At 38.8% G+C, this 17,279-nt stretch overlaps 1 protein-coding gene across 3 annotated transcripts in view; it reads left to right on the forward strand.

The window, feature by feature from the left end:
• The window catches only part of PRDM5 (PR/SET domain 5), a 144,582-nt gene that overhangs the window by 63,176 nt on the left and 64,127 nt on the right, over positions 1 to 17,279 (forward strand). For all 3 annotated transcript variants that reach the window (XR_005456519.1, XM_038769297.1, XM_038769298.1), the window contains exons 7-12: positions 471 to 592; positions 5,009 to 5,088; positions 8,569 to 8,653; positions 9,317 to 9,474; positions 13,460 to 13,546; positions 15,269 to 15,362. Coding sequence is in view for 2 of the 3 variants with exons in the window: in XM_038769297.1 (XP_038625225.1) it covers positions 471 to 592; positions 5,009 to 5,088; positions 8,569 to 8,653; positions 9,317 to 9,474; positions 13,460 to 13,546; positions 15,269 to 15,362 (626 nt within the window). In the remaining variant the exon portion in view is untranslated. The remainder of the gene's footprint in view (positions 1 to 470; positions 593 to 5,008; positions 5,089 to 8,568; positions 8,654 to 9,316; positions 9,475 to 13,459; positions 13,547 to 15,268; positions 15,363 to 17,279) is intronic.

Genomic DNA, 17,279 nt, shown 5'->3' on the forward strand with positions numbered 1-17,279 from the left:
CTGTGTGCAGAGCACTGTACTAAGTGCTTAAGAGATATGGTGGACACAAGCAAATCGGGTTGGACACAGTCCCTGTCCCACATGGGGTTTACATTCTCCATCCCCATCTATCAGATGAGGTAATCGAGACACAGAGAAATGAAATGACTTGCTCAAGGTCACATAGCAGATAAGTGGATGAGCCAAGATTAGAACCCATGACCTTCTGATTCCCAGGCCCGTGCTTTATCCACTCTGCCATTATATCTATGGTAGCTGTCCATTTGCATGCCTGCTTTCACGCTTCTTAGTTTTTGCTACCGAACAGCAAATGAACTTAATTACTTGAAAGTCTACCTGCGTTAGGTCATGCATGAGATGGTCCTAGTATCCAATTTGGTGGCATGCCTTGAACTTGCTGGGAGTCTGGTTTTCCTAGACGTGTATTCATCGTCCCGTTCTCCCTTCCCCCTTTACTTCCCCCATTCTAGTTTTGAGCAGCACAAGGAGGCGTGCAGAAGCGATGCCAGATTCATATGCAAGGCAGAGAGCTGTGGGAAGCGGTTCAAGAGTAAGGATGCCCTGAAGAAGCACAAAGAGAATGTTCACACCGGTAAGAAATGATAGAATGTGTCACTTTTGAGGGGGCTCCCTCTCCCCAGACAATCAGGTTCTGCTTTTAATTCTCTCTCCCGGCTAGAGTTGCACCTCCCATTGCCTTTCACACGTGTGGTGCTATTCTGGGAGATCTTTCTTCACTACATATCATCAGTCCCCGCCCCCGGGGCCAATTTCTGTTATATATTGGTTTCAGCAGCATGAGCCTTTCTCTGCCATCTTTAAGCAGTTTTTGACATTATGGATTTACAGGCACGATTGCAAGTCTGTGGTTGATATTCAGCTTCGTTTTGGCAACAAGACGATTTAAGGATTAAACTTTGAGGAGCAATTCAGATATTCACTGTGTGAAGCCCTGCTTCCAAGGAATATCTCAGCATTGTTAAAAACCATGGCATTGTGTTTAACATTGCACGTCTCCTGCTTTAACCTTGTTTTTCCTTGAAAATAATTCTGTTTTTAACTGGCACCCTTCAGGAATTTCTACTGCCTAACTTGAGAAGCAGCATGGCTCAGTGGAAAGAGCAGGGGCTTGGGAGGCAGAGGTCATGGATTCTAATCCCACCTCCGCCACTTGTCTGCTGTGTGACTTTGGGCAAGTCACTTAACTTCTCTGCACCTCAGTTCCGTCATCTGTAAAATGGGGATTAAGACTGTGAGCCCCGTGTGGGACCACTTGATCACCTTGTATGTACCCCAGCGCTTAGAACAGTGTTTGGCACATAGTAAGCACTTAACAAATACCACCATTATTATTATTATTATTATTGAGAAAAAAGATTAACTTCACTCAGACATAAGGAATTGGATATTTCATCAAAGAAATATTTCAGATTTTTTTTCTGGAAACTAGATTTTATAATCCTCATTCTACATTGCATAATGACCAGAATGCAACTATGCAGTTACATATATCATTAATTTATATTCACATTTTGATAGCACATTTTATCTCAAAGGTGATCAAAACAAATGACATCCTCCACACAGACACTAATAATTTCCCTTTGATTATGCAGTCATACCTTAGGGATGAAAATTTCTAATTTGAATACATTTGATTCTGGCTAGGCACACCCAGAAAACTTTCCAAATTAATTTGGACTTTAGCTGTTAGGGCTGAGAGCTGTTAGGGCATTTTCCCAAATCTTTCCTGGCCATTGCAGTTTAAAATTGGAATAAAAGTTGGGATTTCTCAGTATGCTAATATATGGTAATTGTAGTTAATTTTTATGTTTAAAAGTCAGAAGATTTCTCTCTTAAAAGCCAGTGAGCAAGTTCTCCTTTCACGTCAGATCTTAAAGGCGTAGGTAAAGTTAACTGTGGCGTATCCCAGTGTCATCTTAACTAGAAGATTCCCCAGTCTATTTCTTTGTTTGTGAATTTGGAGAGCACAGTAATGCCCCCCCCACCAGCCCCTTGAAAGGAAGTCAAAACACCCCTGATTCTTCAGTGGAAACAAGCGTGTCTGGCGCACATCTGATTCCACCAGAGACGCCCCTCATCATCATCATCTTCGTCAGTGGTATTTATTGAGTGCTTACTGTGGGCAGAGCACTGTGCTAATAAAGGTCATCAATTGATTGATTGATTGGCAGGAGCCCTGAACACACAGCCGCACTTCTAGACAATACAGCTGTTGTATGATGCATTTCTAGTGAGCCCAGCAGCTTTGCTGGTGCCTGGGGATAAGTCCTCACCCATCTTAGTACATATCTGTAATTTATTTATATTAATGTCTGTCTCCCCCTCTATATTGTAAGCCTGTTATGGGCAGGGAATGTGTCATTTGAATTGTACTCTTCCAAGCGCTTAGTACAGTGCTCTGCACACAGTAAGCACTCAATAAATATGATTGACTGACTGACTGATCTTAAGTAACATCCCTAACTCTGGCCTCCTATGTACGGGCTTTTATATAGGACATCCTCTATATTTTCGCTTACTAATCTCCTGATTGCGGGAGTATGAGAGTAGGTCTGTCCGTCTCTACCTCTCTCTGTCCATCAACTGTATTTATTGAGCACTTACTGTGTGCAGAGCACTGTGCTAAGCGCATCTCATAAAATCTCTCATCCCTGCCCTCCTCCCCTCCTTAACTTCTATCTTCAACTGTTCACTCTCCACTGGTTCCTTCCCCTCTGCCTTCAAACATGCCCACATCTCCCCCATCCTAAAAAAAAACCCCTCTCTTTACCCCACCTCCCCTTCTAGTTATCGCCTTATCTCCTTCCTACCTTTCCTTTCAAACTTCTTGAACGAGTCGTCTACACCCGCTGCCTCATTTCCTTGGAACTTCGATCCAACTTATGAATTGATGCTAAATATGGTGCAGGTTCAGCTGCCTCGAATTCCTCAACGCCAACTCTCTCCTCGACCCCCTCCAATCTGGCTTCCGTCCCCTACATTCCACTGAAACTGCCCTCTCAAAGGTCACCAATGACCTTCTCGCCAAATCCAACAGCTCCTACTCTATCCTAACCTTCCTCAACCTCTCAGCTGTCTTAGACACTGTGGACCACCCCCTTCTCCTCAAAACGCTATCCAACCTTGGCTTCACAGACCCCGTCCACTCCTGGTTCTCCTCTTATCTCTCCGGCCATTCATTCTCAGTCTCCACTGCGGGCTCCTTTTTCTAAGTGTGTAATTAAAAGAAGGATTTTGTCACCCAGGTTTTTAAATGTAAACATAGTCCTGCAGTTATTGTGCCTTATAATAAAGCTATTTCATAGACTTATAAAATGAACTTGAAACAATGGCAAATAGACAAACTCTAATTAAATTCTCTGTCCCTTTTTAATACAACTCTGAAAAGGATAATAACATCTGGTTTATGACTTTTAACAACCTTGCTAATTTTTCATGAATTTAAATTTGAATTCATTGCAGATTGAAATGTTTCATGATTTGTTCTATTGCAAATTCCTTATCTAATTTGGTTAAGAATGCTTCAGGGGAAGTGAATTTCGTCGTGCATACTTTGCAGACCTGAGTTCTTTGAGTATCTGAATAAAAAATACACTAAATCTTAAGATGTATGGGCGTGATGTGAGACCTAAAGAATGTTCAGGATTACTTTATAAAGTTATCCTGTAGTTTATTTCCGGTTCATTCACACCATCTCTTAACAATCTTTTTAAAGAAGTGATCTGTGACATTACAAATCAATAATCTCATTCTTAATATGAGATGGTGTTATACCAGTAGGAAAGGAAAGTGGCATTAAAAAGGAAAAAAAGAGAAAAAAACAGAACTCCCCCCAACCTGACTGGTAGTAGTCCTAATAAAAAACTTCATCTTTTTAAGACTAGACAAAGTCTTTGACTTCCTATGAATTTTCTGTATTTCAGCAAAGACTTGAAATATTGAATTTGTTCTAAAGCTCTGTCTTCTTGAAGCATATAAGGGTATTTTAAAATTTTGGTTAATGAGGATCAAAATAAATTTTTTTCTGAATTTAAGAGGAATGTTTCCATATTGCAACTTTCCTTTCTCTGTTAGGTGAATTTCTTTGGTTTCTATGATACTAAGACGATGTATACACGTAGAATGCTGTAACTAATATGGATAAAATGGATTTGTTTGGGTGTACCTTGGCCTGGCTGCAAAATAGGAGAGAGAGCCAAAGATAAGCCCAAAATAGGGTACTGGTTATTAGTGGGCAAGAGACTCCACCCATTTTTCCCCATTAACCAGTTAGAAAATCAGTTAGTTTTACTGATGTTTTATATGCCGGAAATGACCTTAAACCTTTGCTTTGCTACATCTCAAGCACTTGAAGTGCAATTTTCTGATGTTTTATTTGGTTCTGCTCTGTTCACTGTCATGTTCATGAGCATCACAATGATGGAATAAGAGTTTCCTCAGATTTAAGAGGCTCAAAAACTCCGAGCACTGAGGCAGTACCCCCCTCCCCCCAAACGTAGGAAATCAATAAATGAATATATAGGGATATGAAGAAAGTTCTAAGTGAGGCATTTAAAAGCTCATCAGTGAATTAGGAACTCTGAGATTTGCTACTGGGAACCCAAAGTGAAGTTTTGAAAATTTTGAACCTCCAATCTGAATATTTTCAGAGGACTTAATTTTAGCCTCCTGTAATATTAGTTTATACTGTACTCTATGTGCAAGATAGGTGATATTGCCAATCTTGACAAAGTTATTCTTTTTTAAAAAGAGATTAACATGGGAAGCACTGTACAATCTCCATTCCACTGAAGTCCTAGGAAACATAACACCTGGGGGAAGTTTTGTAATTCTGATTTGGGAAGATTCATTCATTCATCAGATGCCAGAGCACAATTCTTTCATCAGTCAAATGACCTGTGGAAAATTAACATGCCCAGTGGAAACATTCAGTGTCTCTTGAAACTGATTTGTTAAGATGATGGTGGTTTTGTTTCTGCCTTAGGAAGCATTAGGAAAAAGCTAATGTGTGCAGTGTGCAATAAGAAGTGTTCGTCAGTATCCAATCTTCAAGAGCATCGTAAGGTCAGTAAGATCAAGTTTGACTCTAGCAGACTTTGTCTTTGTCATCTTATAAGCAGGGTGGAATTTGGGTTATTTAGGGCTGCTACCAAGGTAACAGCATTTGTCATTGTGACAGTGCCTCCTCTTAGGTACTGTTCATGCAGGAATGATACAATGAAAAAGAGAATTATTCTTGTATAAATTGAAACTTTGGATGTTATCCCAATTCCACAGTCTCATGGGTGACAGACTTCTCCCCTTTCTAGGAGAAAACTTAATGCCGGCGTTAATGAACAATCTTGGCTTTATTTGGCTTCATGAGCTGAAATGCAGGCTCAGAGGCACTTTACCTAGGAAACTGAATCCACTTGATATTCCCATAAAGATAATGATCAGGCAATTTGGCTTCACTTTGCCAAAAATCCGGCAGTTGTTTAAAATTAAGGTGAATAGAAACAGAGCCAGTAAAGGAAAAGTGAGAAACATGTTGCTAGAAATTTGTTGTGGGTGATAAATTTCCCAAATTGTGACATCTTATGATAGGAGAAATCACTGAGGAAAAAAATTGGAATTATTCATTAGGTACAGAAATGTTATTTCAATTAGAATTGTTTCATGTTATGTTCTGCATTTTCATACTCAAGTAAAACAAGTTTGTTATTCCACAATGTGAGTATCTAATGTAATAGTTTTATATAATTATCAAATCAGCCATGAGCCTGAAATGATGTAGTAAAGCCAATATGCAGATAAATGATACTGAATTTTTCAGGGCTTCGATTTACTGCCTAGATGCATAATTCATATATTGGTTTAAAACAATTAAAATTAGTGTAAAGCACCATTCTTTGTCTTGTAAAAAGTGACTTCACTCCATTACATTGCTTTGGAAATAGCTTCAAATCCTGAGACTGAGAGGCCTCTCCTAGTGCTCTGTGAGGCTTCCATGTAAGAGAAGACATGGGTGCTTATTTATATTGTCAGTGGCATGTTAGATTTTTGAGTTCCTGAATCACCTGACACTTAGTTTCCCTTTAACCTCTGTGTTTGTGTCCACTGAGTGGTCTTCCTCATAAATGTAGCAAGTGCGGTATATGGCATATAATAAAGCTGGTATCCTCTGGCAGAGCTGGAATGTCAGTCTCTTGCCACTGCCTCATGTTGAAGCATTTTTCAATACATTTCAGCACTGAGCATTTAAATACCATTTTATTCATTGAATTCATTCAATCATATTTATTGAGCGCTTACTGTGTGCAGAGCACTGTACTAAGTGCTTGTGAAGTACAAGTTGGCAACATAGAGCCATTGGCAACAACGGGCATTTTAGCATTTCCTCCCACCTTTCCTTATTTGTTTGGCCATCCTGGGATCCCTGCTATTTTTCCCCATTTGTCTAATACTCTTAATAATAAGTGTGGTATTTAAGTGCTTATTATGTGCTAAGCAGTTTACTAAGCTCTGGGGTGGGTACAAGTGGACACAGTCCTTTTCCCTCCGGGAGCACTCAGTCTAAGTAGGAGGGAGAAAAGATGTTGAATCCCCATTTTGCAGATGAGGAAACCGAGGCATGGAGAAGGTATGAATTGTCCAAGGCCCTACAGCAGGCAGGTGACAGAAAGAGGATTAACACCAGGTCCTTGAACTCCCAAGCTGGGGCTCTTTGCACTTCAGGAGATGTGGGGATAACTGGGTTCAGGGGCATTTTCGTTTCCATCACAGCTGTCACCCACCACTATGACCTGCCTTCTCTTCCCTTCCCCCAGCTCAAGCTTAGTATAAAAGCAACTAGCTGCCTTTACTAAATATTGCAGGTAGTTTCTGTTAGTTATTATTAGATTCCCTTCACCAGTGTAGGGTCAAGAGGTGTCTTCAATGTGAAGACAACTTTCTGGATTATATCAACTCTTGCAAGTATTCAGTAGTGTTTTTTCCCATGTTGAAAAGAAAAGTGAAAATAAAGAGAAAAGATAGTGATATTAAATTGAGTGTTTATGTAGGGCATGTGGTTGCATACAACTGGACCAAACTCACACTGTCCCTCTGAGCATCTGTCTCCAACTGTGGCTCGGAGGACTGTTCTTACCCAGAATGCTATTTTCTGAGGCATGTTTAGCTGTAGTGATTTTTATTAAATATCTACAACTTAACTATGTCCTAAAATAATTTTCAAAATTTATCTATCAATTTTAGATTTAACTCCAAGTGTAAAAGGCTTATAATACTTGGACGAGTTAAGATTACAACAGAATTCTGATCTAGCAAGTGTAGTCAAAAATAATTACTATGTAATGTTTGATTTAATAGCCAGTTTTTAAACAGCTTTGAGTTCATTTTTTAAAAATTTAGAATGTTGTTAGTACAAAAATGGTTTCACCAATTGACGTCATTGGCAAACTCAAATTCAATTTAGAAATTAAATTAAAGTAGTTTGGCAGGTATTAGTTTCAAGTTTGTAAATTGAGATCAGGTCCATGTGCCAATGATCATTTCCCACTCTTACAAAAAATTCCCATTAATGAGGCTTAGAGATGGAGCACCTGCTCGAAGGAATAGCTTATGGTGGTAGTGGTTACCTGTCTGCCTCCTGAAGCCTCCCGTCTCTGCCAGTCAGGTTTCCCGTGGGATGCAGGTTCCCCTTGGGTAGGCAGAGATGTGACCCACTGTGAAAAATCACACAAAGGCTTTCCATTTGCAGGACCCACTGACACACCATAGTCCCGATGCTTTCCCTCAGTGCTGTAAAAAAAAAAAAAAAAAAAGATATTAAGCACTTACTGTGTGCCAGGCACTGTATTAAATGCCCATGTCCCACATGGGGCTCAGTTTTAATCTCCATTTTACAGATGAGGTAACTGAGGCACAGAGAAGTTGAGTGACATGCCCAAGGTCACACAGCAGAGAAATGGTGAGGCCAGGATTAGAGCCCAAGTCCTTCTGACTCCCAAGCCCGAGCTCTTTCCACTAAGCTAAGCCGCTTCTGCCTTGTTGCCGCAGCAATGGTAATCATGCTAGTTTGCCCCACCTATTATTTTTCAGGATTCCTCCTGTTCCTGTCCACCTTTGCAGAATGCCTTGGGTAGTCCTTTAGGAAGAAAACTTTACCTCTAATGACAGGGCATCAGCAGGCAGAACTAGGATCAGAAGCCAGATCTCCAACTGGGAGAGGTGTGCTTTTCCCACTGGATTAACCAGCGGGACTACTCTTCTTAACATAAACACATGTTTATAGCCTGTTTTGGGAAACATCATACCATATAAGCTTTATTTACATGCTTGTTTATACTATATATCTTTAATGTGTTTTTGTTCAGTAACTTGAATCGTGGCATCTCAAAGACACTCCGGGTAAGATATTTGAGGAGGAAATCATAATGTGTCCCAATGAGTACTAGTTATTGTCCAAGAAATTTTAAGTCGGCTCGATTATTCTCTAAGCCTGTGACACATGATCTTGTTCAATAATTTTAAAAACCATATGCTTTAATGTCCATTTTGCAGATTCACGAGATCTTTGAGTGTCAAGAGTGTGACAAGAAATTTATTTCGGCTAATCAGCTAAAGAGGCATATGATAACCCATTCAGGTACCCACTCATTCTTTTGCCTAATGTAATAATTTTTTGAAAATAGATATTCTGGTATCTTAAAGAACATAAACTCAGGAATTTAGGCTCCTTTTATCCAATCCCTGAGTACTACAAATTATTGCTTATTCAGCAGCACATTTGCTCCCGTAAAAATAGACTGAGAATTCAATTTGCCGAGGCTTTATTTTGAAAACACCTTTCTTACTGATTTGGGTTGTTTCTTTTCTTTTTTGTTCTTTGACCTGGGGGAAAATTTTTTGCAAATCATGAAATTGGTATTTGACTTACAGTGCTTTTGCACAGTAACTTTGCTTGGGAACTTAATTATGTGAATATCGCAAAAGTGGAAAACATTTAAAACTATAATCCCTACTTTCACCTGTGGAAGCAAACCATGTGCTTTTGAAGACATTTTCTTTTGATTTCATCTAATTAATTGGAATTTAGGTGTGGAAATGAATATCACAAAATACCGTGCCAGTTTCTTGAGGCACCCTAGTGCATCATTCATGAAGTGCACTAGTTGCCTTTCTAATTGGTTTAGTCTTAATTGGGTTGACTTCACTGCTCGAAATCTCTGAAGAAGAGATACTGTCTCTCCCTTTCATCTTCTTCCCCTATATAAACAGGAGATTAAATGTCCCCACTCATTTTCTGCAGAAAAACGCCCCTACATCTGTGAGGTTTGCAACAAGTCCTTCAAACGACTCGATCAAGTGACTGCACACAAAATAATACACAGTGAAGATAAACCTTATAAATGCAGGCTTTGTGGAAAGGGATTTGCCCACAGAAATGTTTACAAGAATCACAAGAAGGTAAAGAACTCAGCAATTTTTGTTTTCTTTCTGGCTGTTTTGGTCTTAAAGCAGTTTATCATGATATTGGGGCAGGGTGTTTGTAACCCAAGCAATTCAAGAATTGGAGGCTTTTCCTTGGTTTTTTTGTTCTAAAGAAATTTTGATAATTCATTTTCAAAAGAAAAGTGAAAAAAGTTAGTACTATAATCAGTTCTGTTCTGATTTTTTTTTTCGTTATGAATTGGCAAGCAAAAGTAGAGTACATCAAATCTAAAATAGCCCATCTTTAGGTTTTCATAATAATCTTATTCTAATGGTGTTTGATTTGGAATTGCAAAAAGGCAGTGTCTCTATTGCATCACAATTATCCTTTAAGTATTTCAAGAGTGTTACATCCAGAACAACACTGGTCTTAAGCACCGTGTCCATATAAAGCAAGGTGGTGTTAGGTTGGCAGAAATCTTGGCCTGCCAGTATTTTTAACCTAGGAGTTTGCTTTCAGTGGCAGAAGTGCAGCAGTCACTGCTGCCTCCAAATTATAGGACTGTAAAGAATAATCTGGCTGGTGTCCTGCCCAGCCTTTCAAAACCCCTTTCTCCTTTCTTTAATGAAACTGATATACCTATATTTACAAGTTTTTCACAGTTTGGCTCAGGTTATATGCCATCTGGGAATTTGGCACAGGATTTCTGCACCATTTCTCATACTTTAGAGTCATAAATCATACAAAAGTAATAACAATGCCTTAAACTCGATAGGAACAATGAGGTTCTTTCTTGCAAAAGTCCTTCTGCTGTAAGGCAAACATGTTCCTCTAAATATTATATCATCTTAGTGTCGTATAAAGCCCTACTACACAATGGATACAGTGACAATGACATGCCAGTAATAAATTCTGGGAAGTCACTTTTTATAAAAGGCAAAATGATCCCTGTTTCATCAGGGTTTGTTTATGGCTGATTGTGAACTTGAAAAAAATATGACTCTGGAGAGGAGAGAGAAGAAAAGGAGACAAATGCTAAATCTGCTCATTATCGTGTATCATGAATAGCAGCCGATGGTTCAGGAACATAAACATAGATCCCTTTAGTTTTCTAATATATAATTTGCTTTCTTGGATCACAATACTACATGTTTTCTGTGTTGTTACATCCCATAAGATAAAGCAGTATTTTGATGATAAAAGTAGTGATCATTTGAAAGGATTATCTCTGTTTTTAGAGCCAAAATTTAGGTATTTGGAAAGTGGGGAAATTCTGGCATTAAACCCTAGAGAGTAATGAAATTCATAAATTTGCACCCAATTTATTTTCCCAAGGGAGCTGTATTGTTGATGAGGATGATAATGATAACAAAGAGATCATATATAAGTGTTTATTACTTGTACTGAATTTTAATTACTTTGTTTGACACCCTTTTAAACCATTGAACCCTTTCTCCATGTGATGTACCAAAATGTTAATTGGTGTAGAGATATCACTGGGGTTTGGGGGGCATAATGATAGCTAGCACTGTATAGAATTGGATTCAGTGAGAGCAGTCTATTTTTTATCATCAGTGGCATCGAATGCATTTTAAAGCCTCAGCGTATTTAGAAGGGCAATAATAGGCAAATAGAGGATTAAGTTCACATCACAGATTTCATGACAAAATATTGTAAAAATTAAGAGCTAAAGTTAAGTGATCCTCTGTACATGGTTTCAAAACAGTTGGTTTTGCAATTATTTAGATGCTGTCTTTGCCTTAATAATATGTAATAAATAGGTTAGAGAAGACTTCAGCAAACTGTTAATATAATGTGTCTTTTTCATTCATTCATTCAATCGTATTTATTGAGCGCTTACTGTGTGCAGAGCACTGTACTAAGCAATTGGGAAATACACTTTTTAAAAGTACTGACGCTGTTTGAACTACATCCTATAATTTTTTAACTATGTTCTTTCTAGAGTATTATTTACATTCTAGTGTACTGGTGCAGTTTGCTCTTTAAACATGCAGTAGGAAATGTATGCTGTATGTTAAAATGTGTCAAAACAGCAGTTTTTTATGAAAAATTCTACACTTGATAGCTTCAAATGCCAAAATCAATACAATATAGTTAACCATCATACCGTATGTTTTGTATTTAAAATTAGAAATTGAGTCAAACGTGGGGCCATTTGACTCTAGCTCACATCTGTATCTTCTTGAGAAAAGGATTTCATTGAGACTATTTAATCTGTAGTGGCGTTGACATTTCAGCTGGGTGGGTGAGTTAAAAGAAAAAGTATTTCCTGAGCCAATATTATCCAAATGTTTGGAACCCAGCCATCCACAAAACAGAAAGGGTGAGATTTTCCTACTGTTTAGGAAACTATTTCCCTTGCGAGACCCGAGCACCAGAGTTCTGAGATCAATAAGAATGATGTTAGAATTTTGCCAGCATCAGCACTGCCCAAGTATTTCAAGAAGTCACACTAGTTTCCTTTTTGGATGGGACAATAAATTGGAAGGAAGAGGACCTAGTTCTGGCAGGAGAATGTCCAGTATTGGACTCTCACTCCTCTCCTCCCCCCAGCAGGATCCCCTTCTGCTTCTTCCCTCAGTCTGGGAGACACAGAGATTTGGTTCCCCTTTGGTGCTGGGGAAATCTAACTTCTTTGGTGTCTTAGAAGCAACAAGTTGGTCTAAGAGTAGCCCAGAAACTCCTAGAGTCCCTGGCTCTGGTGAGCAATGTGGCAGAGCTGAGAGAGCCTTCAGACCTCTCACAGACTTAGTGTGGTTCATTCGTTCAGTTAATTCAATCGTATTTATTGAGCGCTTACTGTGTGCAGAGCACTGGTTCACTCAAACATCTGCAAAGTGGCCTTGCCCTTTGTTTGCCAAACCAGATTTTGAGGTAAAATGATTGTGCGCCCAGTGAAGGAGTCCATTCCGATGCCACTGGATGGAGAACCTACTTACAGAATGTTATTTTAGCGCCAGAGATAATCTGTGCCCACTTCTCAAACAGCAAGGGTTGCCCAAGTCTGGTGTCTAATGTGTCCAAGCTGCCTGCAGTGAGGTTTCATAGCTTCCGATTAAGCAACAGAGCATTTTACAAACACTTCATCTGATACTTTAAGCACTACCTGCCCTCTTGTGCCTAGCATATGAGCTATTTTTTCCTGCCCTCAGAATGGGAGTTTTGGTAATTATTAAACAGCCAACTGCCCCCCTGCATTCCCTTCCACCTCCTAATCTTGTCAGGGTTACAGGTCTGTGAGGGCTATAAAAAGCTGATAACAGGAAGGCCTGCGGGCACAATATTTGGCAAAATCAGAAATCAAATGAAAATCTCCAAGAAGGGTGTCCCTTATATTTGCTCTACCAATTTTTTCCCAGGATTTGCATAACCAACATTTTGCTCTATCCTTTACCAGCCAGGGAAATGGGATTTCCTGTGAAAATTCAGAGTTCCTCTGGAAAGACGTACTTCACCAACAGGCAGTTTAGCATCCCAATTTCAGTAGCCCTGATGAGGTCCTTCATTTGGTGAAACGTCTGCACATTGAGCCATTTGCACATTCAGCCAGCTCTGATGAAGAAGCAGCACAGAAAAATGCCCTTGAAATTTGACAGTTTTAACAGGTCCTTCTATAAGGGTTTTCCATACTTGTTCCATGTGTGCAAAAACAGTCAAGATAATCCAGTGCTTATTGGTGCCTGGGAAGAAACTGCTTTGTTTGGCACTGTATGAACGTGGGTGTCTGTAGCCCATTCAGATGAGCTGTAACCTAAGAGTTTCACAGATATCACACAGAGAACCACTAGAGCTAAAAGACTATGAAAATCAGAAGAGTTCAATGAGGGGGCGGACAGCACTGTGCTCCTATCAGAAGCAAAAGCGCCAAGCATTTTTGGGTTAAGGCTCCTTTATTTATTTTTTTAAAATTTTTGTAATTTTGATTTAATGTAGCTCTTTGTGAAGGGAGCTGGGTTGACAGCCCTGGAGACTGAAGTCCTCTATTTATCCACAGAACAGGTGCAGCACGGGCAGCAGCAGTGCAAGCTTACCCCTACCGCCCCACCAATGTGCCTCAGTCCTGTTCTGGAGGGTCCACCTCTAAAGGTGAGAGGGTAGTTCAGTCTCTTCATGTCCAGTAAATCCTTGGTTTCTCTGCTGAGATTAGCAGTGGGTGGTAATGGGTCCTGTGTTGATAGTGCCTCTTGTTTAGGCATTGCACTGGCCATCTATGAAATGGCAACGTTTTTAAGGGACTCTCTGTTGGGATTGGACTTCAATTGGTAATTTAGAGGTGTTAAATGTCCTAATTTCACTAATTGTCATGTTACCAACTCATCACTTTCAAGGTGCTTCTCTTGCCTTGATTCCTGCTTTACCACTGTGGAAGCAATAAGGATTTATTGATTTTGTGGCTTGAAACCACAGAGCAGCTGGGTTGTGACAATAAAGTGGGAGTCAAGATATTCCAAATTCTGGCCTCGACTCTTACTCAGACCCTCTCTGGCCCCAGGTGGCTTCGGTGCTTTAATATTCCCAACTCAGCAATGCCTGTAGTAATTAATACCTCCTCACCGGGATGCTGTGGAAGTGAATTAAATGTCATTTCAATTTGAAAATACCTGAAGTTGCAAATGTACTTTTATTACGTCATTAGTGTTTGTAATTCATTTCTGTGACGTGCTCTACTTTTCGAAGTAAATGCATCCATTTAGTAACCCTTTGAGCAAGAAAACCAACATACTGCAATTGGCATTAACATGATGCAAAAGTATTCTTATAAGATTTGTATATGATGTAAATGTAACGGAAAGGAGCCCAGATTTCCCACTGGCTCTTTCATTTTATTTTCTGAATATGAATTTCTATTAAGATTTTTCTTAAAAACAAACAAAAAAATAATAACCGTAAATCAATACTCAGAACTGGTAAACTGAGTCCTTCATACGCAAGGACAGTTGTAAACATATATAATTTTGTTCTTAACTTTAATCTCCATATATATGATATACTACCTGGTCATTACTCCCAATGGCTTTGGGCCACGAGATCCTTTTAGTTAGCCAAAGGAAGTTTGAAGACTTGAAAACCATCCTTTATCTTAAAATTATAGGAAATTGCATAAATTGCTTTATTTTCTGGTCACAGTAGGCTAGGACTGGATTACAGAGGAAGCACTTTGAAATTTTGGGGTGTTGTGGAAGATGCTAATTCTCTTCCCAAATTTGAGAGAGCCTTAATCAAGCTAGCAATGTTGAAATTGTTTTGTTCAGTAATTCATTTCCATCCATCACTTTATTAATCCCTGTGACAAAATGAATGAGGTTTCCATCATAGGTGCAAGGTAGGGATGCAGACCTGAGGTATGGATGTAATTCCTGAGAACTGAGGAAGGAGAGTAATTATTCTCCATTTTAAATTTAAACCTGGTGCCTCGGGAGTTGAGAAGCTACTAAAGACAGTATTTGGAGTGGTGGAGAGAATTCCATGTTGTGTTATTGAACATAGTAATTTCTAAATAATTCACCTGCCTACAGATTAGCCCAGAAGGCACAGAGGTTTGTTTTAGTTTAACTTTGAGTTGAGTAGCTGTGTAACTCCTTATGCAGTTTTTGTTCTCTTTTTGACAAATCCCAGTGTTATTTATACCTTGATGTCAGAATTGCAAGACGTCCCCCAATGACATCCCCACACAAACCCTCTCCTACCGCCTTTCCTTTTCGTTCCCAACCCTGCCCGGATACAAAGCCAAAGTAACTCTAATTATGGTAATTTCTCAGAATTGATTTTCCTGGTCTTTTCACCTGACATACGGTCTTTCATCCGCAGGCTCACTCTGAAGAAAGACCATTCCAGTGTGAGGAATGTAAAGCTTTGTTCCGAACCCCATTTTCTTTGCAGAGACACCTGCTAATACATAACAGTAAGTGCCAGTTTAGGTTGAGCAAAAAGGGTGTGGGGCATGTGGTGAGGAGTGAGGTGTCTTGAGGTCACACTTACATAACTCACAAAAGGAACCGTATCAAAGCTCAGTATACTTAGATGTGGAATTTAGCTGGGTTGGCTTAGGTTTGTATTTGAACTGGTAAAATTCCAGGAAATCTAGTCAAATAGAAAACCTTATACTCTTCTTGCCTTCTTTCCCTGCCCCCCAACTCCTTATTTTTTTCCCTCAAACCCTGGTAAAAGTGTCTCATCTACTTTTAAAATTCCTAAAGAGTTTCAAATGCGAAGGCCTGGGTAAATGCTATATGACCTGCTTATTAGAGTTTATTGTTCGAAAATTATTTCTTATGTATAATGAGCAGGCTATGGCTGTAGTGTTGTGGTGAGCCCCAAATCATTTTTCTTCTAAATTGCCGATGGCAATTCTGTTCATTTGAGCTTTACATTTAAAGGAAAACCTTTTCCTGACATTTAGAACTGAAGTAAATGCAACTACTTGCGGAGTAGTGGTTTAATTAACATAAAAGGCATATTTGATTTCAGATTATATTCTGAAAATATGACCTTTCAACTGACAAACCTCAAAAATGGATGTAGTTTTGCAAAGCCCCAACCTCATTACCAGTTTTAGTTGAGACACTAAAGATTCCTTGGTTACATTATCTGAGATTCATCACTTTATAAATTGAGTAAAAGTGGACTTTTCAGAAGTTTAAAGGCTCTTACCACTTTTTTTCTGACAAAATCATAAAGTAACAGAAAAAAATAAAGTATTTTGACCTAGTTGTCTCTATTTTGAAAGTGAAAAATAGCTTAGCATTCTTAGTTACTTTTTAATTTAAAAGTAATGTCCATATTTCTTAGGTTTTGAGCTCTTTGAGGTTCAGGGACCATATCTAATTATCACCCATGTGTTCTTTTCCAGCTCTGAGTACTGCGTCCTGCACAAATTAAAAACAAAAAATACTATTACTAGTGTGCGTAAACTGTAACGAATTACATGCCTATCGTAACTTCAAATATTTCTAAAAGCTTGGATAATTGATTGATTAAGGCAGAAGCCAGAGGTGGTAAAGAATGTTAATGTTAAGACTACTATAAATGTTAAGTAATTTTGATGTTGGTATGTACGGTTTTTCTCAACGCAGAACAAAGATGCTTTGAATCCATTTATTGTCAAATAACTCTGTATCCAAGCATCCCTAACTCACCACAGCCTCTGCAGATGTTGTTGTACACATATGTGTCATTCTAAATTTCCCATTCAGGAAGAATCACACTAAAAAGCGGACCCACCCAGAGTTTTTTTTTATTGAAAAGAACAGATATTTCCAACACACTTTAATACTGTTTTGATGTAAGGATGATAACTTCCATGAGATGAGTAGATTTTTCAGAATTATGATTTATACAAGTAAGCTTCCCTTACATCAGTAAGAGTTATAACATCAGTCTTGGCTTGACAAGCTGGAAAATTTGCTTGTCAGTTTTGGTACAGTGAAATTACATTTTTGATAGCAGCAGTGAGCCATTATTGAAAGGAACCTCATACTTTTCATTTTAGTTTATTAACTTTTAGGCTACCAGAGAAATTCAGGATTGAAGTTGACAGGCTGGTTAGATGCTTAAACATACATGGAGAACAAATGTAACCGTATATGCTAAATGGCACATTCATCAGAACTTAAGAAAAATGCATCCAGATGTTTAGCCAATGAAAAGATATGAAGCATTTATTCTTATGTGTTCTGATTTAGAGTAAAGGTGAAGTTAGTTATCTAGTAAGAGGTCTGCCAGGTACTCTTCAAAGCTAAAATTGTGGCCAAATCAGAAAAAGATCACAGCAAAAGAGGAAAAGACAGTGAATATGAAATTGCATCTTAATCCACTAAGA

The sequence above is a fragment of the Tachyglossus aculeatus genome, chromosome X5 (assembly GCF_015852505.1).
Source record: "Tachyglossus aculeatus isolate mTacAcu1 chromosome X5, mTacAcu1.pri, whole genome shotgun sequence".
In the NCBI taxonomy this organism is placed as follows: Eukaryota; Metazoa; Chordata; class Mammalia; order Monotremata; family Tachyglossidae; genus Tachyglossus; species Tachyglossus aculeatus.